Below are 27903 nucleotides of genomic sequence, written 5' to 3'. Positions count from 1 at the left end.
ATACCAAAAACATGATTTTAATTAAATAGTTTTACCTATATTTTCTATTTCCAAACATAAGAGGAAAACACCTTCCATCAATGGAAGCTCTTTAGGTAGTTCTGAGTATCTGTTTCAGCTTATAAATGTCTTTAGCTTACAACTATATAAATATTAATAGTATTTATTAACATTCACATTTAGTATAAACTTTCGAAAGTGTTTAAATGTAAAAGTAAGGAAGTGGTAGTGGGGAGAGGGGCTTGTTTGTCTAAGAAGCTACAGGAAATAACAAGAGCAATTCCTGAAACCTGATATGATTTCACTTTTGCTATGTATAAGCTGCCTTCGCATCAAGAGAGAACACATGGGGAGTTACTGAACATTTTGTGGCGGATGGAGCAAAATAAGAATCTACCTTATCAGCTTTGGTGGTGGACATGGGTTCATGCTATGCCGCAAAGCTACCTTCCGTAAGAGCAGTTAGTCTCTCCAAGCTAAGCTAGGTGTTTCCAAGGGCAGTCCCAGCTTTGTGTGAATCAGTTAAGTGTTTCTTAGGCAGTCCTTCCAAGTCTGGGGGTGCACAGGCCACCAAGACGCACATCAAGGAGCAAATGGAGAGGTGCCAATGATCTAGTAATTCTTTCCTGATCAAAATGTTTTGACACCTGAGAAAGAAGTGGATTATTTTGATCCAAAGTGACGAGCAAATATAAAATAGCCAAGCATTATAACTGAGTCTGCATTTTCTATGTGAATTCAAAATTGAAATATTTCACCATGAAATGCCAATAATCTATGCAAAGACCTTTGAGGTAGAACCTTATTAAATTCTACATTCAGATGTATGTGCAAGCTTTCCCTGAGTATGCTCCTCTCAAAGCTGTAAACAAAATTTACAAATATGGTAAAATCTCTAGAATTATCAGTGGAGCCGGGGAGGTAATTTAGAGGCAGTTGATTGTGACATGACAACAAAAGATCACATCTACTGATTTATGGAATGAGGTCAGCCTGTGGATAGGCATTTGTATTTACATATGTTAATTACATTCATACTTACAGAATCATATGTTAGATACTTGAACATGATCTCAAATCTTTTGTCCTTTGCATACGCTCTTTTTCGCGCACTTAACATGCCCCTGTATTTACTCTTAACTGTGTCCATCTTCCCAACTAGATTTTAAACATCCTTGAAGGCAGAATCATGAGATGCTCAAAGCCTGTAAACATATTAGCTCTACAAATCTAATAAATGAAAAAAGGAAAGACACCCAGTAAAAAAAAAAAAGCCAAGCAATATTTACAGCTTGCAGCTACCCAGAACTTATTCAAACATTAATCTTTCTTTAGTATATTCTCAGAACTGAGTTAGTTGTTTTTCACTTTAAGCCAAGCTTTCATTTTCATTTTGCAAGTTTGCATTTTCATGTTCACTAGTAATGTCCTTCTGGACTATATCTTGAATTTTCTCTGCAAGAGCATGAAGTTTGGCTTTTCTGAGACTTTTAATCAAAGTGCAATATGCATCTTTCTTCCCATGACTTTGATACCAATTACGGAGCAGTTGGACCTTCTGTTCAGCTGTATCTTGGGGATTGTCGTGCTTGATCTCATCTATTTTAGTTTCCTCCATACCATTCTTCCGAACAAATTCTTTAACTTCAGTTATTTTCATTTGTTCAGCAATACTAATGATATGTTTTCCCAAGTCAACGTCTGAAAAATAGAGAATAGTCTCTGAAAATTTGTTTTTCTAAACAAAATTCCCACTTCTGAAAACCATGTTTATTTCTCCTCTTACAGTACTTAAGAATATGGGTAAGTCCTAGAGATCTAAAGAGCCAGTCAGGGAAAAACAAAAGCAGAAACAACCTTGAGTTCTAATCCCAACTCCTCCCGTGTCCCCAGTAATTTGCTCTATTACCTGGGCAAGATACATAACATCTCTGTGCCTCCTTTTCTCATCTATAAAGTAAGAGGGCTGGAAAAGATCATCTCTAACGTCCTTATGGATTTGATGATCAATGACCGACACATCTAAAAGGCTGGCCAAGAGTTTATATGACCATCTTATCACTGACTCACAGGTCGAAGAACAGAACAGAATAGAATCATGAATGGTGTTACGGAACTAGGATACACCAATAATAACTGAGTCTACAATTCAGATTAGCCTCTGAGTCAATGTAGGCAGGAGTTCTATACTACACCTAACTGCTTGTGAAGGAAAATTAAGCCTTCAGAATACAGCATCTTATGTTACCTGAGTATTGGTTATACATTTAAACAAACTGCTTAATAAACCCTTTTTGGTGAGCAGGAAAAACTGGAACCTCAAGAAATGGCAAGACCCCACTATATGTTACTGAACTTCGCAAAATTATTTAACTCTAAAATTAGCCTGTGACTCCTAAGGAAGCCATCTCGATGAAATAAAATGATAAAAGTCTTACCTGTGAAATTCAGTGGCATCATTTCCTGGGGAGAAAAAAAAATGGAGGGAAGGAGAGAGATAAAATATATTTAGAATACTCTAAATGTAATAGAATACTCTAAATGTAATAAAATACTCTAAATGTATAAATTTAGACTAAGTGACTAAGGAGGATTCTTTCACCATTCAAATTTTTATTCTGAAAGTTTCCAGCCTAACCAGAAACTAGGGAATATTGGCTTTTTTTTTTTTTTACGGAGGCAAGGAACCTAAGTAATTTGTGGAATGTGCTGAGATTATTCTTTATATAGACTCATGAAAATAAACATAATAACCATAATCATTCTAAAATTTTCTTTACTGTAAGTATTCTAATTTTTGACACGACAACATAGTTTAAGTTGAAATGATTTTGTACCATATTGATTTAAAGAACCCTAAGCCCCACTGGCCCCAAATGAGAAAATCGTTATTCATCAAGTGAACTGGTTACTCTCCCCAGTGTATCTTTTGCTATATGTGTGTGTGTTTGTTTGGTTTTTTTTTGGCCGCTCTGTGCGTGGCTTGTGGGATCTCCGTTCCCCGACCAGGGATTGAACCCAGGCCACGGCAGTGAAAGCCACTAGGCTACCAGGGAACTCCCTCTTTTGCTATTTGAAATGCTTTGATTCCATGTTGTAATAAGATATGGTGACAGATAAGGTAACAAGTGTCTGGAGAAAGCTGAGATGTACCTTTATAATGGCTTTAAGTGTTATCTCTGTGCCTGGACTTGGATACTGAATCCCTGCTCTGGTAAAGGATGTCTCTCTGCATTTCTCTTCAGGATAATACCAACATGGGACATGGAAGCTTGGCCACATCCTTTTCTCAACTCCCTTTGTGTAAGTGAGAATTTATTAATAAGAATTAATTCTTGTTATTTGTATAGAAGCTTCTTATCAACTGGGCACCATATCTTAATTCATTTTTGATGCCCCTATAACCCATGCACACACAGGCATCATAAATGTTTGTTTTTAAAAAAGTAAAAGTAAAAAGCTGAATGACTACCTTCTCTATCTTTTTAAGAAAGCTGATGCATGTTTCAACACTTACAGTATTTGAGGCTATGGATTTCTGGTGACCATTCTTTCTATTCCTGCGCCGTCTTTTCACCTCTGAAAGATCCAAGAAATTTCTATCAGACTCATGTCTCAGCCTTGTAGGAAGCATGTGAGAATATACTCTCATACTAAGAGAAGTGTGAGAAGAAAGGAGAAACTCATTCATTGACATTTAAAGCAACCGAGCACCATAAGAGGCAGATTCGTCCTGATTTTGGAAATTCCATCCCACCGGGTCAAGTGGTCTAGAGATATGCCGCACCTTAGTGGAGCCATCCAGTTACCACACACTGGCCTAGCCTGAAGCTGGCTTTTGACTTATTGTACGGCCATCACCAGTCCCTCTCACTGGCTTGAAGCTGGGCACAGAAGACATAGGCTATGGAAAGTCGGCATCAGTTTGCCATGAAGTGGCATTTAATGCCCCAAAACTCAAGTACACACACTCACAAATAACTCAAATATATATACTCAATAAGTGTATGCCTTGAAGTCAGTATGAGGTGGAAGAAAGAAATCTAGAAGTCTCCAAGCACAATTTAAGTGTTTAAACATTGAGTTTATATTTTTAGTTGAACAATCTCTAACGGCAAGGCAATCTCTTTATCTTCAGCTGACCTGGAGAAACAGTGATTTGTTCCAACAGAAAAAGAAAAATTGGATGTTTCAGAGTTATTGAAAGTTGGCACCACCATGTGTTGTATGAATGATCTAAAGGGATTTTCCTAGAGTAATTATAAGTATATCCAATTTTGGTTTACATGCTGACTTTACTAAGTAACCCTCACATAAAAGGTATTGCCACAGTATTTTAAGTTAAGGTGGAGAAATAATCAAAAAGCATGGAGTCTGGACAAGGGAGAGGAGGCACAGACAGGGGTGAATTTATCAAGTGTCCCCTGCAATGCCTTCGCTCCTTGAATTCTCTTTGTGCATGGGATGATCTCAATGTAGACTGAAGGACTACTTCCGATTCTTGGCCAACTCAGCTACTGCCTAAATACAAATACCCTTGTTCATGGGGAGGATGGGAACACCCAATCAGTGCCCCAGAATGGTTGCTCAAAAACAGTAGCTGAGAGATAACATCATCTGTTCTTACCAGCTCTCAGGGGTGCATTTAGAAGCAGGAATTTAACACCATACCAGAGCTGCCTACCTGGTAGGAGCTTTCTTTCTCCTGGTAGGTAGGAGACAGGAGGGAATTCTTGTGAACAACTACTTCCCAAGTTACTTCAATCTACAGTCTGAACAAAGTAAGAACTTACCCCTGTATATTAGTGCAGATATTGGAATGAGGATCAGGAGGGCCCATAAACTGTGTAAGTTAGATCTGGATCCTGTAGATTGGAACACTGGACATGGTAAATGAAAGTAAGCAATTTTTAAGATTAAAACAAAGTACTCTCAAAGAATCAAAAGTTTTGGATTGGCTTTTCTTCATATTTTACAGTGGGGTTGGGAGAAAGGAGAATATAATCGTAAAAAGAAATAATTACCTTCTCTGCATTTGGTGTTGCTGGTTGGTGTGCATTTCTCAATGATTCCATGTTCACACCTAGAAAAAAATACAGAGGGAATTCAAAAACACTGGTGGACTGATTCCTTGATCATTTTCATTGACACACTATAAATCCAGGGCCATTTTATTCATTTTTGCATTTTTGGCAAACATATTCCCTCAAATATTTCTAAATTAGCAACTACACTGGTGCAAATTCATAACATAATTTGGTTATTTAGATGAAAAATATCCTGAAGAATGACTATGGTTTAAAATGCCTTGAGGTAAAAGAAGGTATTAAAACATCAACATATAAGAAAAAGGATGAAATAGACACAAAAATAAAGTTTAATCTGGTCATAAACTGTGCTCTTAAAATCATAAATTGCCAAAAGCAATTTCCAAACAGTCCCATAGAACAATAAAATGGCCAGACAATAGCCACTGCCCAGGCTGCTGCTTAGGGAGTCTACCTAGGTGGTCCTTAAAGGTTACCCATTTTAGCATCAAGTGGTGATTACAACACTCAAGAGGTTCCTGTGGGATTTTCTTCAGACAGCCAAACACTGACAAATTGTCTGAATTATAACCTGGCTCTGCCTATTACTTAACTAGGTGAGCTTGGGCAAGTCACTTAACCACCATGAGCCTGTTTTCTCATCAATAACAAGGAGATAATATTACTTGCCTCAAAGGGTTACTGTGAAAAGAAAATTAAATCAAGATTATGAAGTATTTAGAATTATTATTATTATTACCATTATTTTACTACATTAGTTCCCCTCCCAATCCCCACTTATACTGTCACCATGACCGTACTCTCAGACACTTAGGCTAGAAAGGAGAGTCTAGGTTAACTGCACATAATTTAACATTTTCTAGTAAATAAGAGACATAAGGCATCGTGTCCCTGCTTTTCAAGTCTACTAAGTGAACTCCTAAAAATTTCCCAAGGTGAATTACAAGTTTAAGGAGAGGCACATGAATATAATCCTAAATATTTATATTTATACAAAACAACATCTTACAAAGCGAAAGCTATTTTTACAACACATATTACCCAGTCTGATCTTCACAAAAATTAGGTTGATAAGACAAATGAATATTATCTGCATCCTATGAATGAGGAAACCGAAGCTCAGAGAGGTTAAGTGATTTGCTCAAAATCACCCAATTAATCAGAAGAAAAGTGAAATCTATAATCAGGTGTTCTATCTTTGGGTCAAAACCAAGCTCTTTTAGCATGAAAGACGGGTCATTCATGATCTGACCCTGGCTCCTTCTCAGTCTTTCCTACACTCCAGCCAGGTCGTCTGTTCTCCAGAGCTTCCTTTTATCTCTTTGCAGCGGCTGTTCCCCTGCCTGAAATGTCCTTTCCATCCGTGTACATCTGGTAAGGCTCTTTCTTTCCTTCAAGACTCAAGCCATGTGTCATATCTTTATCCATCTCCCCAGGCAGAGTTGAAAGCTTTTCCTATATAGTTCAACACCCTGAGTACAAGTCTCTTCTTGCCACGTGGTGTGAACACAATAACCACTGCTTTTCTTGACACTCTCTGCCTCTAGCCTTAGACCTTCAAAGCCTGGCCCGTGTCTGCTCATATCATTGGCTTGAGCAGCCAGCACAGTATCAAGCACATAGGAGGTGTTCAGTAAATGTTTAGATATAGGATGTTTGGGTGAAGAAATGGTTATCTAGTTGCTTGGAGGCTTCCCTTTAGGAAAACATTCTCTCTCAAGATATACCTAGTGTTTTAACCAGAGAAAGACTAAAACTTACGTGGTACAAGGGTTACAGTGTTCGCACAGAGATACGTTACAAAAAAAGTTTGGTTTACATCTGCACTTGGTATTCTGGGTCCGGATACAGTTTTTTTCCACTTCTAGGCCTAGAAAACCAATTTGCAGACTATTAATTAGAGCAGCTAGTTATAACTGGACGATGAAAAGGATGGGCAGGAGCTGCATGGATTTTTGAGATCCAGCGCTTATGTTAGCAGTCACACCATCACACCTTTAGTAACACAACTAGTATTTAAATGCCAAATAGGCAACCCCAGGTTGAAAGAGTTGAAATCATTTAGCAGAGTTTTAAGTAGACAGACAATCCAGCAACCTAGACAACCCCACCTGTACTTAAATGGCTCCCTTTTTCTCATCTAGAGCCTGGCTACTCAAAGTATGGCTTATAGACCAGCAATATCAGCCTCACCCGGGAGCCTGTTAGAAATGCAGAATGTCAGGCCCTGCCCCAGACCTCCTCAATCAGACCAATGCCAAAACCCTCACTTAGAGATTCTGATTTTATTGGTCTGAGACGGGACCTAGATGTTGGCATTTTTCAGAGCTTCCTGTTTGATTCTAATGTACAGCCAGGGTTGAGAAACATTGCTTTAGAGCCTAAATAGGGATAAGAAAAGCTTTACATCCAGAGAGTTCTTGATGTCTAACAAAACTGGGAATACTTCCGTTTTATTTTAATCTGAAGCCTCAAGATAGATTGGGATATCCATGAAAATTCAGGTCCCCAGTTGGAATTATCAGGACAAACCAGATCCCCAAAGAAGGGGGAGGAACCCACCCACCTCTTGGGTTTCTCTGTCCTTGTATCTGCAGGCGTCTGAGCTCTTTCTGGCTAAGAACAAAAGCCATTATACAAGCATAAATCAAAGCAGGAAAAAAAAAGTCCCCGCAATTTTGATTGGAGCTGATGGACCCTGTTCACCATGTTTACATTTAGTCGTTCTCCTACATCTGGGAGAATTGCCTAGACTTGACTCATAAATGTCACTCAGTACCTGGTCCTGCTTCACCCCAGCCAGGCCCATCCTGTCCCTCCTGTATGCTGACATAGTGCCAGAATAGGTCCCAATTTCAGACTGTATTATACATGGTGCTACATGCAGTACCATGATTGGTCCCTTTCGATTGTTTTTTAAGACACTTACCATGTTCTCCATCACAAACTCTACATCTTCTGCAGTTATAAGAATGATGGTGCTTGTCTGTGTACTCCTCTCCCTCTGCACAGAGCACACATTCTGGTTCACCTCCATCGATTTTGCAATCATCATTTTTCCGTTTGCCTGCCCAAGAAAAAAACCGGAGCAAGTGTTTAAATGCAAGGTAGTCATGCAACAGCAAGGGAAGTCTGCAGGGATGACAATAAAATAGGAGTGGAGGGGCTAAGCTAATGAAATATAAATATAGTAGGGGAGAAAGTTGTTGTAAAAATCGTGGCAAGAGACGGAATTTCTCCCAAGACAAAAGCTAAAAGAGTCACTGAGGAATATGCCTACAGAAATAGGATGATTAAAAATAGGAGCATATAAAACAGAGGTTAGAATGACCAAAAGCACTGGAAGAGACGCCTTTACCAACTTTGGGGGGAGGAGGAAAGAAGGTTGCTAGGTATATATTCATGGTAGAGATGGCTGCCGCTGGCCACTGAGGTTACCTAATTAATTCTCCTTTCTCTGACTTATTTTACTTTCCAAAGTCCACAAATCCTGACAAGGACAGTATTGTTTAAGGAAGAGAACATTTGAAGTTCTAAAGACTTTGGTCAAATATTTAATAGCAACAATATCTTTAACAAAGTGCTTAATCTGGGACATCCCTGGTGGTCCAGTGGTTGAGAATCCACCTTCCAGTGCAGGGGATGCGGGTTCGATCCCTGGTCAGGGAACTAAGATCCCACATGCAGTAGGGCAACTAAGCCTGCATGCCACAACTACTGAGCCTGAGCACTACAACTAGAGAGCCTGCATGCCGCAACTACAGAGCCCTTGCGCTGCAACTACTGAGCCCATGTGCCACAACTAGAGAGAAGTCAGTGCACTGCAACAAAAGATCCCACGTGCCTCAACTAAGACCCGACGCAGCCAAATAAAACAAAACAAACCAAAAAAAGTGCTTAATCTCTCTAAGCCTAATTTCTTCATGCATATGATGGAGATAATCATACTTCTCTTGCATGGCTAACATTACTGCACAGGACCTGCCTAGTAAGTGCTCACAGTTCCCTTTTCACTCCCCTTTCTTTCTATTCCTTTGCCGTTAAGGGACAGAATACATTATGATGTGCAGGCATGAACGTATTTACAACAAAATTTATTACCAGGTTTGCTATCTTAATACGCAAAAGTTTAAATCATATTCGCATTTACTTTTATTTACTTTAAAAATAAAATGAGTCATTGGATTTCTATTAGTAAGCATTATACAACAATGCCTTCTGGAAAATTCATTTATTTAAGAAGTGTTTATTAAATACCTATCGTGTGCCAGACACTTTCTAGGAGCTGGAGATACTGCAGGAAATAAGACAAAGCCTGGTCTTCAAAGGCTTCACATTCTCAAGGTAGAAGCAGGCAATGCACAAATAAATACAAGACGGCAAGTGGTGATAAGTGCTGTGGGGAAAGCTAGTTTAGGGCAAGGGAATAGAGAATGAAGACGAAAGAGATAGAAAATATAAAGGGAAATCTAAGAGAAAAGCCTGACTAGTGACTGTAATTATTATGTTATAACTAATTAAAAAGAATAGGCAAAATCTAATCTGTCCCCCTCGCATGTACAGCAAAAATAATTTACGCTCTTTCCCCAGGTACATGACTTTCTTAATAACCTCATAGCATTCTTTTTTTTTAATTTTTGTCTTTTAAAAGAAAATTTATTGTAACATTTCAGACAATTACTTTACGTGACTGTTCAGAAAATATTCTCATTTTAGATCCCATGACAACAACAAAAAAAGATTAGTAGAACAACAACAAAAAAGATTAGTATACAGAGAAGGTGAAAGAAGGAACATTGGAGATCTATATTAAATTTGAAAAGAAAATTCCTCAGTAACAGTAGCTCCTTGCCATTTATGAGAAATATGTTATAAAACCAACACAAATACTCAGTTTCACTTATTCCAGTACAGCATGTAGTTTCCATCCAGAAGAATGCAAGTAAAATGTATGTGCACCCATCAGACCCATAACAATTCTTATAATGGTAATAATAAATGATAATATCAACCCTTATTAAGCCAAGGACTCTGCTAAACACTATTAACATATTTCCATTTAATGTTCACAATAATCATACATGGTCAGAACTATTATTATGTCCATTTTACAGTTAAGGAACCAGACTCAAAGAAGTCAAGTAACTTGCCCAAGGACATGAAGCTTGTTAATAGCTAGGAGGACCAACCATCCCTGTTTGCCCAGGATGTGGGACTTTTAGTGCTAAAATTGGGGACGTCTCAGGCAAACCAAAATATGTTGGTCATCCTCTAAGTGTCAGATGGAGGATTTGAAAGCAGGGTCTGATGCCAGAACTTGAGCTATTAAACACTATTCAATATCTGCTTGGTAAAGATTTCAGCTACCATGTTACAAACTAAGACAAAACTTTTGAAGTGTTACCACAGCTGGTAAAGTGTAGGAGTTTACATTCCACGACTGGAAGCTCCCTGAGGTCAGGGGCTCTGTTTCTCTGCCTTCATCTCACAGTCCCCGTGGTTTGTCTGCTGCACTGGAGAATGTGTGCCCTGGGACATGGTCCTTCACTTGCTTTGCCTTTTCCTTTTTAACACTGTCCCATAACTCTCTCTCTGAAGTCAAAGCTTCCCCATTTGCCTTCCTGGGATCACTCTAGGGAGGAATTATTTACTTGGTATGCCCACTCTGGATGCCAAAAACCTAACTGCAAATGGTGATTAGTACACAGTTCAACACATTACAATGTCTTTACGTTTTCCCTAATTTAGGACTTTGAAAAGGATTAGTCAATGTGGCAGAGATCCCTGATTGTCACCCAATATCCATTTTCCCTTCTCCCATAGGAACAGGATATTTACCAGGGGACATGGCTGCCCTGAGTCAAGACTACATCTCCCAGCCTCCTTTGCATGGCCATGTGACTAAGTCCCAGCCAATGGGATGTTAGCAGAAGTGTCCAGTAATACCTTCCAGGATGTTTCCCAGAGCTGGTGTGCAGTTTAAGTCTAAAGTTTAATCTGCTGTATGTGCATGAACAGCAAAAATAATGTATGCTGTCTCTCCTAGGAACATGACTTTCTTAATGATTTCATAGCATTCTTTTTGATAAAATAAAATACTACATAAACAAATTATGAAATTTAAACATATACAATATTTTAGTAAACAAAGGCAATGATAGGTCATTAGAAAAAAAAATACATTGTGGAAACTCAGAACCAAATTTAAATACAGTGCATAAGGGTTCTATACCATTGCAGCAGTATGTTTAAGAAAACCAAGCCAAAGTACAACTTTAATTGCTTGTCAGTGGGATTATACTGCTTTCTAAATGAATTGGCCTCTTTAATGAATTACCTTGCAGAATGTGCCTGGCACAATGCCTACAGCATGACAGGGATACAATATCACAAGTTCTTTCTTTCCTCCAATGTATACAACCTAAATTTATCAAAATATTAAAAAAGTAGTTGTTTTCTTGAAAATAATATTTTAAAATATATTTGTTTCTGAGTATAATAGTACATGTGCTCATTGTAGAAAATTTGGAAAATTTAGGAAAATGTAAAAAGCACCTATACATCAACCGCTCTGAGATACTGTTTTCATTTTGGTGCATTCCTATGCATATAAATACACACATATATACATGTGAGTATATGTGTGTGTGTGTACATATATATGTATGTGTGTGCATACATTATATATATATATATATATATATATATATATATATATATATAAAATGCATGCAGTGTACCATAGTATCCTTCTTATTGGATATGGTGATGTGATGAGGACTTTTTTGATTAAAAATGTCAGTTCACATAAGGGATCATTGAGAAAAATACTGTCAATATTTCAATTTATAAAATGTAACTATATAATTATTTGCCACTCTTGTGATGTAGAAACAAGTTATTAGAATTCCACAGTCTTTCTCACTTAAGTCACATCCAAAATGCATCGCCTATGATTTCCCTTTTCTTTTTTGGGGGGCAAAATCCGACTTCATCTTTATTTTATTTATCTATTTATTTTTGGCTGCATTGGGTCTTAGTTGCAGCACATGGGATCTTCGTTGCAGTGCACAGGCTCTGTAGTTTGCAGCACACGGGCTATCTAGTTGAGGTGTGTGGGCTCAGTAGTTGCGGCACGCGGGCTTAGTTGCCCCGTGGCATGTGGGATCTTAATTCCCCGACCAGGGATCGAACCTGAGTCCCCTGCATTGGAAGGCGGATTCTTAACCACTGGACTACCAGGGAAGTCCCTGATTTCCTTTCTCCCTTTCTTTCTTTCTTTTCTCCTCCTTCTTTCTTTTCTTTCTTCCTTTCTTTTTGATGGAAAGAAAACTTAAAGACACCAATAATCTGTATGAAAGGCTTTAACATTTTTGTGATTTTTCCATGTATTTTGCTTCCACTTAATTCATTAACATTTTTTTCAGTAACCCAACTTTACTGAAATTCTCCAAAGCATTCAAAATAATTTTCATAGAAATAAAATCTGTTTTTTCTGTGTATTCATATATTGGTTTATGTAATATTAAATTAAATTACATATTAATATCACAACACCAATGAGCATAAACAAATTTGGAAGCAATCTGAATATTGATAAGCTTAAAATTTAAAAAAAAAAGGAATAGAAGTGGAAAGAGTGTTTAGTATATATTGGACACCATCCAGGATCTTTTAGAGATGGAGCAGAGGGAATTAGTTAATCCAGCCAGCAGATCAGTTAGAAATCTCTTAAGGGAATTTATATACATTGAGGCTTATATCAGAAATATATCAGAAAACATGACTTTGATTGATACATAATATTCCAGTCTCTGAATACTCCAAAATTTACTTAATCTTACATCATTGGGTATCATAGTGAAATGTCATGCATACAATATTTTCTTTTATTTTTGACTATTTTCTTAAGACATTTTTCTATAAACCTATTACTGTAACAGTGTATTTTCAAATTTTTGATCCACATAGCCAAATTTCCTTCTTAAAAGGTTTTTTAACAATTTACATTCCAAGAATGACATATGAGAGTTATCTCACAAGCAAACTCACCAGGACTGAGATCACTTCTAACATGAAAATAAAACAAAGCAAAACAAACAAACAAAAAGCAAAGTCCTTAACAGTTTGATATTCAAAGCTTATTATCTTCATTTTAATTTGCATTTTAGGTTTTAAAAATAGGAGTAAAGGTCTCAATTCACAGGAAAAATAGATGGTGTTTAGCAAGTTACGAAAAAGCCAGAAAGCCGTTCTTCATTCTCATTTGGAGAAGAGTAAATGTGAATACGCTTAAATATAAATGGGTTGGATTATGAGAGATTTTCCATAAGGGTTATTAAAACCTGGAGAGAAGGCCAAGAAGGACTGTTAAAATCTTTTTATAAACAGGGCCCGAGCCTGTTTAGCAGCTAGAGTGCTGGAGACCTGGAAAGCCAAACATGAAACTTACCACCGTCCTTTATGGTTCTATTAATCTATCGCATATGCCCATGTGTTGTTTTCCTTTATCTTCCTGTTTTCCTTCACAATGCAACTGGGAGATCCATATCTGTATAAAATAGTAGTCAACTCTACTCCATGTTGAAAAAAAAAGTCTGCCCAATTGCATTTTGCTTAGCTTCCAATTTGCTACTGTTTGAAGGATTTCCAATCTGAAATCGGTTTTCATTTCAAAAATACTGATTTTAAAAAATGGTTGGTTTTTGTCCATTGCTTTCCTAGCTTATCTAGTTATTCGGTTGTAAAAGGCAAATGTATCTTGCAGGCTTCAGTGCTAGGACAAACAGCTTTCTCAGGGACTTTCTGATCGAAGGGAAGTGTCTAGACATCTCTTAAGGATAGAAGTCCCTTGCCTTCAGAGCTCCACAATTATTATGATATATTCTAACCAGTTCTGATGTGCTAAATTTTAATATCCACAAATTAGTCTGCTTTTGCTATTGAAAAATGGAGCTAAATAAACAAATCCTCTCATTTCTGAGGTACATGTCATTGATAAATTATATTTACTTATTCTCGCATCAAACCAGTGTGATAAAGATGACATAAGCTGGTCTTCGGAAAATAATGGCATATTTTTTTTCCTTCCCAGTCAGGCCATAATGCAGGAGAACTAAACGCTGTGAAAACACTCTCTTCATTATTATGATATGCTACTCCTCACCCTGATTTTCATTCTGATCGCTAGATTTTTTTTGTATAACATACCAGGAGGACACGGCTGACAACAAAATTTGTGCTCACGATGCAGGCCTTCAACGCAGCTCTCCTTTTTAGTAATATTCTTACTCGGTTTCAGCATCTCAGAGTTGCTATCAGCCACATGGGCATTATCACCTTTAGACAATGGTCCAGCAATGGAGGTAAATATCTGTAAAAGAAAAACATGAAGAGAATTTTACTGACTTCTGAACTAAGCAACTTGGTAAATAGGTGTAAGCCGCCCCAAATGGCTGTATTTTATTTGCCATGCACAGGCAAAATCAACGTGCGTTCCATCCTTCCACTGACTCGTCTCCAAAAAAGGAGCAGATCTATTGCATGACAGTCCAGACCTCGGGTTCTCCAAACTACCCAAGAAACAGCATCACGGATGGTAGGAGCCACAGCTCTGGGCTCAAAAGTCACGGCTCCCACTCATCAGCCCTATGACTGAGGGAAAAGTCACTTAAATTCTCCAAGTCTCTGTTTTGTTATCTATAAGGTGGAAATAATCTCTTCTTCATAGGTTTGTTGTGATGATTAAATAAAATAATGCACTTCAAGTTCTTAGCACAATTCCTCACACATAATAAATAGGTGCCTGGTAAGCAGTATTATTATTATTATTATTATAAAGTTCCAGTGAGGGACAACATAGCAGAGTAGGAAAAAACATGAAATTCCAAAACGACTGTGGTTTGAATCCCAGCTCTGCTGCCAACACTGACTTTGGGCAAGTTAAAGGGCCTCAATGATCCTCAGTTTCCTGATCTGTAAGTGACAGCAGTACTTTCTGCCTTGAAGGGTTATTGTGAGGATAAAAAGTGATAATTTCTCCCAAACCTGGTACTTAGCTTACAGCATGTTCTGTTTTTTCCTTTTTTATATATAGCAATAGAATCTACAGTTTTGATGAACTCCTTCCTGGTTATCTAACCATACAATAAATCCAACAGGATTTTCTTCACTTTTATTCAGGAAAAATGAACTTCTCTTAATAGAGAACCAATCTTTAATTTATTATTTGTTCCTTTTTTTCTGGAGACAAAACCTATAGGTCCAAGTGACATTGTGTCAAATTTATCTTAGTTAGGCTTGAGTTCCTTAGAAAAATGAGCCTCTAAAATGTATGGAAACATTTTGGGGTAATGTCTGTTTGATTCCTTTCTCAGGTTTTCTAAACATTTATTGTTTGTCTCTCTAAACACAAATACAAATAATTTTTCATCTTATGGGAATATGTAAATTCATTGCTAAGCATCAAAAATTTTTAAACTACTGGTTCTGAGGATTTTTTCCTCAAGGTCATTTTTCATAGTTTTCATGGCATACTTTTTTTTTTCTACTTTATGGCATCTTCTGGGTCAAGGGAACTAAATATTCTTCGTGTATAAATCACTGCCACAGGAGTCCATACATCTTCCCTTTTAGCCCTTCCCCCTTTGTCACCAAAGCCTGCATCCCTTCTAAGTCACAAGATACCATGGGACCTCCAAGGAAGGAAGGACGAAGGAGATGCGGTTGCCATCTTTTCCTCCTGGGATGGATGTATTGATGTATTTTAAAATGCATTTCTAACATCCAGACTCCAGGAGGGAAAATCACACCAAAATGTCAAGAAAATACCTGACTTATCCAGGGTCACTCATGAGCAAAAGGTAGAGAGCTAGGACTTGTCTAAGTCTCCTCACTCTTATTACAGTGTTTTATCCCCTACACCCAACTCACCATAAAATATAGCTTACTTTCTCTATATGAATAATTCTATGTAAAGAATAATTGGAAATGGTAAACAGATCAGAGGAATTATGCCTAAATATACTGGCTTCACTATCAAACCACTGCCTTTTCAACCCAAGAGACATTTCACTAGCACCTTCTGTGTGCCGGGTTCTGTGAACACAGAGACAACTAACATTGATCATAATCGAAAATGAATGTTAAGTTTCCAAAAGCAGATTTGCACATGGGCATATTATTTGTAATGTATTAATCACTGGGGGATTTTTTAACGTTATATTTGCATGACTCTTACTTTTTAAAACACATTTGAATCTATGATCTTCTTCTGAAGCAGCTTTGAACAAGAAGTATTTATTAGTATCAATTTCTCTTTTCAAGATGACAGTTCCCCACTTCTTACCTCTTCTACAGAAGGTCATCCTGTCATCCTGTTAATATTAGTCCCTCTTCTAGATCAGAGCATCAATAGTTAATGAGCAGTAACTGAATTGGGCACTTTAGGAAATAATAATGTGATTGAAATCACACCAAAGGGTTAACTGCTAAGATGGGAAGGGCTTTCAAAGGAAAGTCATTCACCTTTTAGGATCCTTATTCTATAACAAACTTTGTTCTATTTGACAGTCAGAAATTAAATATACTAACCATGTAACATTCCAGACATTGCCAGCACATGAAAATTCTCAAACAAATGTAAAACTCTGTAGCTAGAAGAAATCAGTTAAGTCCTTTTTGCAACAGATAATGGAAAACTGAATCTAAGCAACCAAACTGAGTAGAAGCAATTCCTTTCTGTTATCAGCCGCCTCTGTGGCTGGGAAGAGGGAGTTAACAGTGAGATATTACTTGCTCTCCTTCTCTTTCAATTCTGGTTTCTCACCAGAAACTGAAGAAAATGACACAGATTTAAACTCAAAGAGATCTGAGTCAAAATTGGGTAGCCAAAATTGACAAGTCAAAGGTGCTCAAAGTTGATACCCAATAGTGTGTGGGTGTGTGTGTGTGTGTGTGTGTCCCCTACAACTATAGGTCCCATCCTTTCCTTGGTATACTAATTGCATCCAGCAGTCATGTGACAATGTTACAAGCAGGTCCACAATTCCTGGTTTAAATGATCAAGCACTCAGAGAGTGCTTAACATTTATGTAATGTAACATTTATGAATTGTTACCTTAATGTTATTTCTAAAAAAAAACTGTGCATATACTAAACTTTCTGGAGATGTCTAAAAGAAATGTACTTTCTAATTTTGCTTTAGTTTTGAAGTTTTTGACTGGAAATCAAAACCCACTGTCCAAAATACATTCAGAATTTGAGAAATGTGAATCTTGGAGTAGAACAGTGAAAGACATAAACATCACTGGCCATGGAGAGATACCAGCGCCAAACTCATCTCATATTTGATCACACCTGCTTCACAGAGCTGAATTTCTGGAAACATCTCCTACTTAGTTCAGCATCAAAGAATTTTGTCAAGGATAAATAAAGAAAGATGGGTCTAAAGAGGATGTTCTAACTCTTACAAGATATTATGTAAGCAGTGTTCCACACAGCTTGCATTTTTTTAAGTTTTTGCATTAGCTCAAGTTTGTAGTATGCAAAGATTTAACCCAAACTTTCCAGGCAGAAACTGGGGTGTTTTTGACTGCGACAAGGCAGGAAACCCACAAAGAACTAAATGATCAGAATGCTCAAAAAATTGTTTTTCAAAAAAGCTGAAAAGGCCAGAAAATGAGTTAAATCAAAGATGTGAAAAGTGGATAAACTAAGGCAAATGATAACCAAATGGAAAAAAAAGTAATAAAATTAATTTTAAATTTCCATCATGACAAAGATTAAAAAGTCAGCGAGACCTCAATTTTATATTCCGCTGGGAATAATATTAGCTAACACATTAATCAATTACTTAAATGAGTAAATACTTTGTTGAGTACCTACTATGTGCCAGACAGACATCCAAGAACAGAGCAGTAAACAGATAAAGACTTAGCTCTCATAGAGTTTATATGTAAATGAAGTGTACTGACTGTATTAGGGTTCTTGAGAGAAACAGGACCAATAGTGTGTGTGTGCATGCACGTGCACACGTGTGTGTGTGTAAGAGAGAGATATTGATTTATTTTAAGGAATTGGCTCACACAACTGTAAAGGCTTGGCAAGTCCAAATTCTGCTGATGGGGTAGGCCAGTATGCTGAGGAGTCAGGGAAGAGTTGCAGCTCAAGTCCAAAGGCAGTCTGGCAGAATTCCTTCTTCCTTACGGAATCTCAGTCTTCATTTTATTAAGGCATTCAACTGACTGAATGAGGCCCACTCACTTACAGAGGGTATCTAACTTACTCAAAGTTTACCAATTTAAATGTACAAATCATCCAAGACAAACAAACAAGCAAAACTGTCACAGAAACATCCAGAATAATGTTTGAGCAAATATCTGGGTGCCATGGTCCAGTCATGTTGACACATAATATTAAGCATCGTGTGGAGGGAAATGATAAAGAAACAAAGAAATAAGCAATATGTCAAGGAGGAATAAGTGCTATTTAAAGGAATAAAGCAAGCTTAGGGGGCATGGAGAGTTTGAAGGGTGAGGTAGTGATATTTTAGGAAGAGTGGTCTGGGAAGGCCACGGAATAAGAAGACATTTGGGCAGTGACTTGTTGCAAGTGGATGACTAGCTGGGAAGGGCTTTCCAGGCAGGTCACACCCAGAGGAACTTGGCTTAGCCCAAATGGGGACATACCTGAGGACCTCAGCAAAAGCATTATTAGAAGCTAGCTATTAAGAGAGATAAAGGTAAATGTCTCCTGAATCACACTGGTAATTAACGTGTTGACCACTGAAGCCATAGTGGGATCATACAGCCAATCATAACCATAGACGCTGCAATCTCGTAGAATCCTGGAACGTCAAAGCAGAAAGGGACCATGTGAGCATCTGCTCAGCTTCAATATAGATTTTAAAAATGGATCTCCTTGCGTCTTTCATTATCTACAGGATTTTAATAGTTTCTGCAAATCAGAAAATTTGCTTCTCTCTCTCCTTCTGAATCGTTCATGGAAATGTTAAGTCAGGAAACCAAACCCTAGACATTTGCCTGGCTTTTTACAAAATTCATTCACATACATCACCTCGTGGTCATCACAATAAATCTACACGTGAGGAATTATTACGGTCTTATTTTATAGCTGAGGAAGCTGAGCACAGAGTATATGAAATGACTCGTCCAATAACCCACAGTTAGGACTGGCTAAGGGAGGACTCGACACCTCTGGCCCAAACGCCTCTGGGCTCTTTCAGGTTTACAAATTACTTTCCTAGTTGCTTTCTCCACTTAGGCACACAAACAACTCAATTTGTTTTCAGACAATTGTTGGCAAGACGCCTGTGTGTTAATTATACAACGAACCTTCAAAGCAAATGCATGTTGAAGGTGGAGGGAGTCTGGCAGGAACTTCCTGCAAACCAGAAGTCAGTCCCCTGCCCTCTAGTCTGGGAAAACTGTAGCAGGATTGTCCTGGTTGGGGTTCTGGCTGGCAGGGAAGGTGAAACTTCCCAGCCCTGGTCTGCAGCTTGAAAAGAAGGGGAGTTTAGGTTTCCCTTCCTCCAATCTGGGTGCTGAGTTTCTGAGAACAGCCATCATACCCACTGTGCGTCCCTTGCAGGGGTGGGGATCTGCAATGCACAAATAGGAATCAGAAGTCTTCCTATCCTCCAATCTTTGCATTTGCTCCATTTGAAACTCTCAGAAACAGGGTGACGTGAGAGTTTGTCCCTTGTATCAGATGATGAGAAACTGAGAGAACAGCTGGATTTTTATTAATTATCTGCATCAGTGATGAATCACTTTTCATAGCCAACCTGGTTACTACATAGAAGAAACAAAGCAGGAATGGAGCAGGAATGGCCAGACCCAGAAACTGATGACCACCCTTGAGGTATATCACTTCACTTTGACAAGCTCTCCACACTTTCCCAGGAATCATAAACACCCAAGATTTAATATGGCAGTTACAAATAGAGTAACATTGCAGTGACTGAATTAAACAAACTACTGGAAGAAACTGAGAATCCCATTAGCATTACTTCAAAGAAGCAGTGTGGCAATTGGCCCTACGAGATGAGCTAGGGTTTGAAAAGGAAGTTTAAAAAATCACCTTTTTTTTTTTCTGTTCTTAGTGAAGTTCAAAGCAAACAGGAAAAGAATTTTAAAAAGCCGAGGCAAAAAAAAAAAAGTGTCCGGTGGTGAAAAATAGCAGCCCTTCAAATGGCAAGAATAAGTAGACATCGTCTGGAACAGTCAGTGAGATTTTTCAATACTGAGCACACACTTCAGACTGATTATAAATATTCAAGCTGACTACAAGCTCTCCAGTAATCATGGTGAAGAGTTTTAGAGATGACCCAACCCAAGCCCTTCATCTTATAGGAGAAGCTATGCCCCAAACTGGTGGTGGGGTGACTGGTCCATGTCACACAGCTAGCTCAAGAGATTCAGACTCCTATGGGCTGAACTGTATCTCCCTCATCCATATTCCTATGGTGAAGTCCTAACCCCAAGTACCCCAGAATGTCACCATGTTTGGAGACACGGTCTTTAAAGAGGAAATTAGTTAAAATGAGGTCCTTGGGTGCACCTTAATCCGATATGACTGGTGTCCCTATAAGAAGAAACTTGGACACAGGCACAGACAAGGGGAAGACGACGTGAAGACACAGGGAGAAGGCCACTGACAAGCCAAGGAGAGAGGCGAGGAAGAGATCATTACCTCAGGGTCTAGCCTCCTTCTGGCCTCCAGAACTGAGAGAAAATAAATTTCTGTTGTTTAAGCCGTCCCGTCTGTGGCGCTGTGTTACGGCAGCCACAGGAGATGAATACAGGCCCAAACCACCATCTCTTAATTCCCTCAGATTCTGGATTTGAGGGAGGTCAGTGGTGCATACACACTTGGGAATTCCTCATAGCTGGGCACTAGGATTTCCCATCTTGAACTATCACTGAACTAAATAGCCAAGAGATTGCAAATAGTCTTCAGAACCGGAATCATCAGGGGCCCATAGGAACCTGAACTTCTTCCCAGTCTTACAGGCCCCACCAGGGGGTTGAAATCTCACTGTCCCCTACTGTCCAGGACACAACTGGAACAACAGACTAGTTCTGGTCATTCGCTTTTTAGACTTTTAGTTACTTATCAATACTTTAGGAAAAAGGAATTCTAAAAAGACCATTAATAGTTCACCATTTCCGATTGTATAATGCATCTCTAATATATTTGTGTAAAGGGTAAGGAAATAGTAATGACATTTTGTAGTAGGTGCATTACTGAAAAACTGAAATAAAAACAAATAAAAGAAAATTTTCTATATTAAAGAGATAAGTGAAGATTCCATTCATTCTTACTTTTTTCAAAATGTGTAAATAAAATTACACAAGTTAATCTTATTCCAGTAATGTTTTCATCCTTTCTTAAGGCTAGTTTCTTGGGAAGACCAGGAGAGAGATAGTTGAGGCAGTGGGAGTACGTGACTGGTTAGACCCCTGACTGAATCAAGCCATAAATAAAACAAAATGAGGAAACCCAGAGAATTCCATCTGGGATTAGATTTTGAGTTTAGTGCTAGAGTTAGAAAAATCGTTTTCAAAACCCTGAAAGACATTAGAATCATGTAGTGATGGATTAAAAATTTAAAAATGCTTAGGTCCCAAAACAGACCTAAAGAATCTGGATCTCTGAGAATGGGGTCTCCTTATGATTATGTTCAACCTTGTTACTTAATATTTAATAACCCTGGTGGTTATTTTGATGCTCCTCCCAGCTGAAGACCAACTGGAGGAAGCAAAATTTGAGGTTAGCAGGCGACTACATTTACATGTGAGAAGATAAGAGTGTTATAGACTAACAGCATCTGTGCTCTGCACTTGCAAATCAGAATTTGACTTTTCATGGAGAAATAATGACCCTTCTAAAAATAAGCCCGAAAAGAAAAGAAGTCATCTTTGGTGGAGGAAATGGGTAATGGGAGGGCTACCAAGTCCTAAACTAGAACCCTAGAGTTCTTAAATGCCCAGAGGGGTCACAGGGCTCTCACAGGAGTAAAGCATCCAGGTGGAACAGACAACAAAGTTTAGGAGGCGCTGGTCAAATGGAGAGGTGCACGTGGACCAAAGGGGCAGCCATTTGATCCAGGGGCGTGGGGGTCAGGTGGCATGTGGGTCCAGATCTTCCATGTTTCAAGAGAAACCAAAATCTTCCAACATATAAGTGGTGGCAGCTAATATTAAAAATACATACCTGCATACATACATACGGTATGTGTCAATACTGTGCAGGGTATACAAAACATAGTCTGGGGCAGTGTAAGCCCAATTTTTGAAATCAGGCCTAAATCCATACAGACATCCATGTGAAAAAACAGTCCATTAGGAACAAGGATCCTTTTGTGAGGATGGCTAAAACCCATAGCTCAATCCTCAGCAAGGGGCAAGAGCCTTACACCACATGTTCTGAGTTCATTTTCTCTCTCTCTCTCTCTCTCCCCTCTCTTTTTTTCTAAGATCGCTGACCTCAGAAATCAAAAGTGTAGATGTTTCTCACATCTTATATTTTGATGGCCTCCCAGAACACAGAGGTGACTAAATCCATAATGCTGCATCACTTGACTGTAGGACAGCCTGACGTTAATGACTCCGAAGCAAAGTTTATTCTAATTTTCCAAGTTTATCCCAGTTCACAGCTTAACAAAACCTACCTACGGTAGGCTTGCTTGCCTTGCTGGGCTGAGTACATCTGCCGATTGAATTTGTAGTCAGATTTGCTAATTTACAAGATTGGCCTTACTCAAAATGCACAATTTCATACAAAAGTCACTATCATCCCGCACTTAGTGGATCTTGAGCCAGTCTATCATCCCCCACTTAGTGGATCTCGGGCCAGGTGTCCAATAGAGCAATGGCTGCTATTTCTAACTACCCAAAGATGGGGATGGCTTGGTTGCACAAAAGCTCATTCCAAATCAGAAAGGGAGCTGTGATCAAAGAGGAGAACTAGCCCATTTCCTTCTGAGGAAGGTGAAGTTAACAATCTTACAATGATCAACTTTCTAATTTGGGCCTTACAACTCACAGTCTCACTTCAAAGAAGATATTAGGAAAGTAGGCAAGTACTTTTGAATTATTTGTTCCTGTTCAAGACTGAATGGAAGATACTTAATTGGTGTTAGGAGTCCAACTACATAAAAAGCTAAAGATACGTTATTTTATTTCATTTTGTTTATTTATTTATTCATTTTATTTCTTTCATTTTAAAGCAAGGGTCTTCCAAAAATGAAAGGACTTATTAGGTAGTTAAATGCTGTTTTCCCACTTTTGTGAATAGATACACACACATAGCAAAAAGAATACAATACTGGGCTTCCCTGGTGGCACAATGGTTGAGAGTCTGCCTGCCAATGCAGGGGACACGGGTTCGAGCCCTGGTCTGGGAGGATCCCACATGCCTTGGAGCAACTGGGCCCGTGAGCCACAACTACTGAGCCTGCGCGTCTGGAGCCTGTGCTCCACAACGAGAGGCCGCGACAGTGAGAGGCCCGCGCACCGCGATGAAGAGTGGCCCCTGCTCGCCGCAACTGGAGAAAGCCCTTGCACAGAAACGAAGACCCAAACACAGCCAAAAATAAATAAATAAATTAATTAATTAATTAAAAAAAAAAAAGAATACAATACTATCCATTAAGGTACTTACAATGGTCCTACAAATAATTTTTTGGTAATAAGCTATATATATTATTATCTTTACATTATTACTTATATTATTATCTTTCATCATAAGTCAATAAGTCTTTAGTACCTACTACAAAACATGTGCTCATTTAAGGGACTTTTGGAACCTAAGATAATTCACCAAAAGGCACTTAACTCACTAGGGGTTTTCAAGTGGGGGATTTCCTTATTCAGGTTTTTGATCATCTCTTAGAAAATGATTACTCTGTCCTTGGCAGTTGTGGTATAGTGCTAGTAGCCTTCAGAGAGATTCCTTTGAAATACTGACACTTCCACTATTAAGAACTATTTAGAAGTAAATTACTTGTTTAGCGTCCCAAAGAAACTTACTTAGAGACAACATCCAAATCCTGAGTCCTCTTTGCCTTTCACCTTTTTCCTTCTATAAACTCAACGTAAGAATAAAAATTGCTTTTTCTAAATTAAACTCTAATTTTGCCACTAAGGGTGGTAATTGTATTGTGGAGACAGACAATAGAAGATTTTTCATTCACCCAATTGTAGCTAGTCATGAAGGACCCGAAGATTTCCGTATATCAATTTCATTTTTCCTTTCCAATCTTGCCATCTTTTATAAATTTCTGTTTTTCCATCCTGGTTGTTAATGTTTTAAATTACATTTCATAATTTATTTTATTCATAGAATTTTCAAGTTTTTTATGATTTAAGGAAAACCTGTTAAAAACAACAATAAACAGAAACACATTGCAACCTATTTCATGTTTCTTAGGCTGGTTTAAGAAAAATTATTAAACTATAAACTAAACAACTGTCCTTTATTTTGTCCCTGAAACTCTTCTGTATGATTACCTATAAATACACCGACTTCTTTTTCAGCTGCCCTCTCCTTGTCCTCAACCATAATTTTGAGAAGTGCTCTAAGAAATAAAGGAGAGGAAAATGGCTAATCTAGTAACTGCCTAACCATAGACCTAAACAGTATAAGACAAAACCTATCAGGACTACGTGCTATTAAAAGAAGCAGCAGCAGTCCTCACAGCTATTTCTCACACAAATTTCTAAAGCAAGTTTGCCTCTTTTTCTGTATCCTTTAGACACTTGTGAATTGTTTGGGGCTTTCAAACTGACTTATCGTAGGTCCCATGGAAATGACAACCAGAAACTAGGGGAAAGAAAACTCCAAGAGGGAAGAAAGAAGGGAAGAGAAGCAAAGAGGTAAAGGATGGGATATTTGCTGACCATAGATTGCGCTAGAGACAAGAAGACTAGAGGAAGAAAGAGGAAAAGAGAAAATATGGCCGCTCCCTCCCATCCACTTCCAGCCCACTGACACGATTAAACCAAATTTGCTTCTGTGTTCCATGTGATCAGCACTCGCGCCCCCATTTAATTTATTTGCACACTAGTAAATAAAGCCCTGCTAAGTGCGGAGTCATAAAAGCAAGCATTTTCTGGAGACACACAAGGTGACATAATGGTGTGGAAACTTCTTTAAGAGTAGAGGCGTGATACTGTGCCAGTGACGGGTGCAGAGCAGCATTCTGTGTAACTAAATTTAAGAGTCATATTAGAAAAGAGAAATAGAGGATATACTACAAAATGCAAACAATGATTACCTAGGTGATAGGGTTATGTCAGATTTTTTCTTTTTACACATCTGTATTGATAAATGTTAATTTCTTAGGCCATATATCATATATAACGGTAATAAGCAAATTATGTTTAATATATATTATAGATATTATAATAACATGTATATATAAATAAATGTGTGTGTATATATATATGCACATATGTGTGTGTATGAATGTGCATGCATTCTTTCAGAAAAGCAGTTTCCTTGGTGCTTTAAACATGCACCTCTGGTAAAGATGCTATAGTATAAAAGTTAAGCATAGCTCTGGGCTTTGATAATTTTGCTACACTTATTAGTATTTTTGTTCCAAGAACTAAGAGATTGTCAAAGCAACTAACACTGCAATAAGGCACTGGTTAATGATAAGGAAGAGAAGAGTGTGATCTGAGGTTGTATAAATGGTTTCTCAATTTTGAATCCTAAATTTTCTCGAAGAAAATTTCTAAAGGAGCCCAAATATTGTACATTATTTCTGAAAGGATCAGGGAGAATTTTTTTTTTTTTCCAATCATAAGATTGTTCCAGACATCAATGCTTTTTTTCCTTTCAACTCTTGGTGTCATCTGCACATCAGGTGCAATCAACGAACCGCCCGGGCTTTGGAACTGGATCTAAATTAAATCCCAGCCCTGCCGCTTACAGTTAGGACTCGGTCTAATTACCTAAGCTTTCTCAACCCCATTTCGCCATCTGTAAAATGGAGATGAGGACATCTTCCTTACTGCACAGCTGCTGATTAACTGAGATCACATTCATAGACATTCTAATCACAGTGCCTGGCACTTTGATGGGGCCCAACAAAATAAGAATCGGTTGGCTTTCAGAGAATTCGGAACTCAGATGAACCTCTTGAGGCCAAGTGTCTTCGATCAGCCATCACCAGGCTGGCATTGCTGAGGTAGGGACTCTCCAGAAGAGGTAGCTACTGCTTAGGCTTCTGGGCCAAGTATAGGCTCCCCAGCGCGTGCGCGGTGGCAGCGGGTACCACCGCCTGAGCAGTGAGGCCCAGGTTCCCTACCGCCCCGGAGTTCAGCGAGCAATGAAAGATAACAAGAAAGAAAATGGAGAGAAGAAAATTAAAAAAAAAAAAGACCAAACCTGAGATAGTGACTCACAGTCTTAAGGAGAGGGATTACCGGAAGGGAAACAAAACAGTTTCTTTTTCTGTGTAGTGATAAGAAGGTAAACAAGTCTCTTAAGGCGCATTCAGCCCCAAAATAACTTTTTCGAGAAAGAAACGGTGCAGTCCAAAGCCTCCGGTTTAACCACCGCCTCGGGGCTGATTTATTCCCTAAAGTTGGGAACTACCGGAAAACTTTTACCAGTTCAGGGAGCGCAGGTTCTCACCACCCCGCGGCGCGCACATCCACCAGCACAGCAGCGGGGCTTCGGCGTGACTTGTACGGACTTGTCCAGAAGATCCCCTCCTGTCTCCGGTCCCTCCAGCGACCCTTAAACCTCGCAGGCCCCGGCCCGCCCCCCGCGCCCACCCTTCTCTGGGCGGTGGACAGCGTCCTCCAGGAGCACCCGGAGCTGTTCCGCCTGCCCCGCGGGCTGGCCGCTCCATATCCAGCCCCAAGAAAAACGAGTTCCCCGGTTTCCTGAGATCCCGCCCTCAGGGAAAGTCCTGGCAGCCCTGGTGAGCCGGCCTGTCAGAGGCCAGACAAGCCCGCCGCCCACGCGCGCAACCCCGCCGCCCCCGGAGCTAAGTCCCGCGCCCGCCCGCACCGCGCGCGCCCAGTGGCCGAGCTGAGAGAGGCCCCCGCCCGGGCAGGAGGGGACTCACCAGTGGCCAGAGAACCCAGATCTCGGACATGGCTGTGGAGCAATCGCCAAAGTGAAGGAGCCTCTCCAACTGGCACCCGAGCGGGTCACACACCCCGTGGGAAGTGACAGCCCCGCCGGGCCCCTCCCCGCGCTCCAGCCAGCCTGGGAGAGTGTTCCCGCCGGGGCCCGCCCCGGGGCGCTCACGCACAGTTACTCCGGTAGCGCTTCTCTCTTTCTCCAGTAGCGTCTCCGAGCACCTGCGTGTGGCTCTTCTGAGAGACCCGAAAAGCCTTAAAGAAAGGTCGCCGGGCCCGGGGGCGGGGGGCAGCCGAGGTTGGAGGAGGAAGCTTTGCTGGGGAACGCCCGGGTGGGGGAGGGCGCCTTCGATTCTGCAACTCAGCCTGCGCGCGCACGGGGCGGGGTGGGGGGGGGGGTGACGGGGGTGTAGAGCCGGGAGTGGGGAAAGAGCCAGGGTTTGTTGCACAAACGGGCATTCCCCGTTGGGGGCGTTTCCGCAGTCGGCTGGCATGCCTAGCTCAGGTGAGGATCTTGAGAGCGGGCTTGATGTCCTTTCTAAACTCTTCCGCAGTTTAAACTGGGAAGGCTGGGGAGGACTGGGGTCCAGAGCGCAGACATCCTGCCTCCGTGCAGGAGCCTCGGCTAACTGCTGGGATTCTCAGAAAAGACCCAGTCTTCCCTCAGCTCCACGTGTTGTGCTGGTGACCTGAGAGGCTCACAGGAGTCCCCGGACTAGTGTATGTAGTGG

The 27903-nt window shown here is 39.6% G+C and overlaps 1 protein-coding gene across 3 annotated transcripts; it reads right to left on the bottom strand.

Annotated features, from left to right (window-relative positions):
• Position 1: 1 nt before the first annotated feature.
• On the bottom strand, positions 2-27523 carry FAS (Fas cell surface death receptor). 3 transcript variants are annotated; one of them, XM_082407177.1, is made up of 9 exons: positions 27157-27523; positions 14259-14421; positions 7978-8115; positions 6810-6918; positions 5025-5083; positions 4794-4880; positions 3518-3579; positions 2439-2463; positions 2-1701 (listed from the first exon to the last, which is right to left on the bottom strand). In XM_082407177.1, the coding sequence occupies exons 1-9, from the start codon at positions 27184-27186 to the stop codon at positions 1370-1372; spliced, it is 1005 nt and encodes a 334-aa protein (XP_082263303.1). In that variant the 5' UTR covers positions 27187-27523; the 3' UTR covers positions 2-1369. The 3 variants fall into 3 exon arrangements, with proteins under 3 accessions (XP_082263303.1, XP_082263304.1, XP_082263305.1); XM_082407178.1 differs by having other exon boundaries at positions 4794-4865; XM_082407179.1 differs by lacking the exon at positions 27157-27523 and adding an exon at positions 26693-26861.
• Between the last annotated feature and the right edge of the window lie 380 nt (positions 27524-27903).

Source organism: Balaenoptera borealis, assembly GCF_965194805.1.
Source record: "Balaenoptera borealis genome assembly, chromosome: 10".
Classification (NCBI taxonomy): Eukaryota; Metazoa; Chordata; class Mammalia; order Artiodactyla; family Balaenopteridae; genus Balaenoptera; species Balaenoptera borealis.
This window is presented reverse-complemented; position numbering and strand designations above follow the sequence as displayed.

Coding starts and splice junctions, on each gene's coding strand:
- FAS (XM_082407177.1), bottom strand. CDS start 27,186: ATGTCCGAGATCTGGGTTCTCTGGCCACTG. Junction 14,422..27,156: donor TCTGGGTTCTCTGGCCACTG/GTGAGTCCCCTC, acceptor TTTCTTTTACAG/ATATTTACCTCCATTGCTGG. Junction 5,084..6,809: donor CACTGTAACCCTTGTACCAC/GTAAGTTTTAGT, acceptor ATTTTTTTCTAG/GTGTGAACATGGAATCATTG.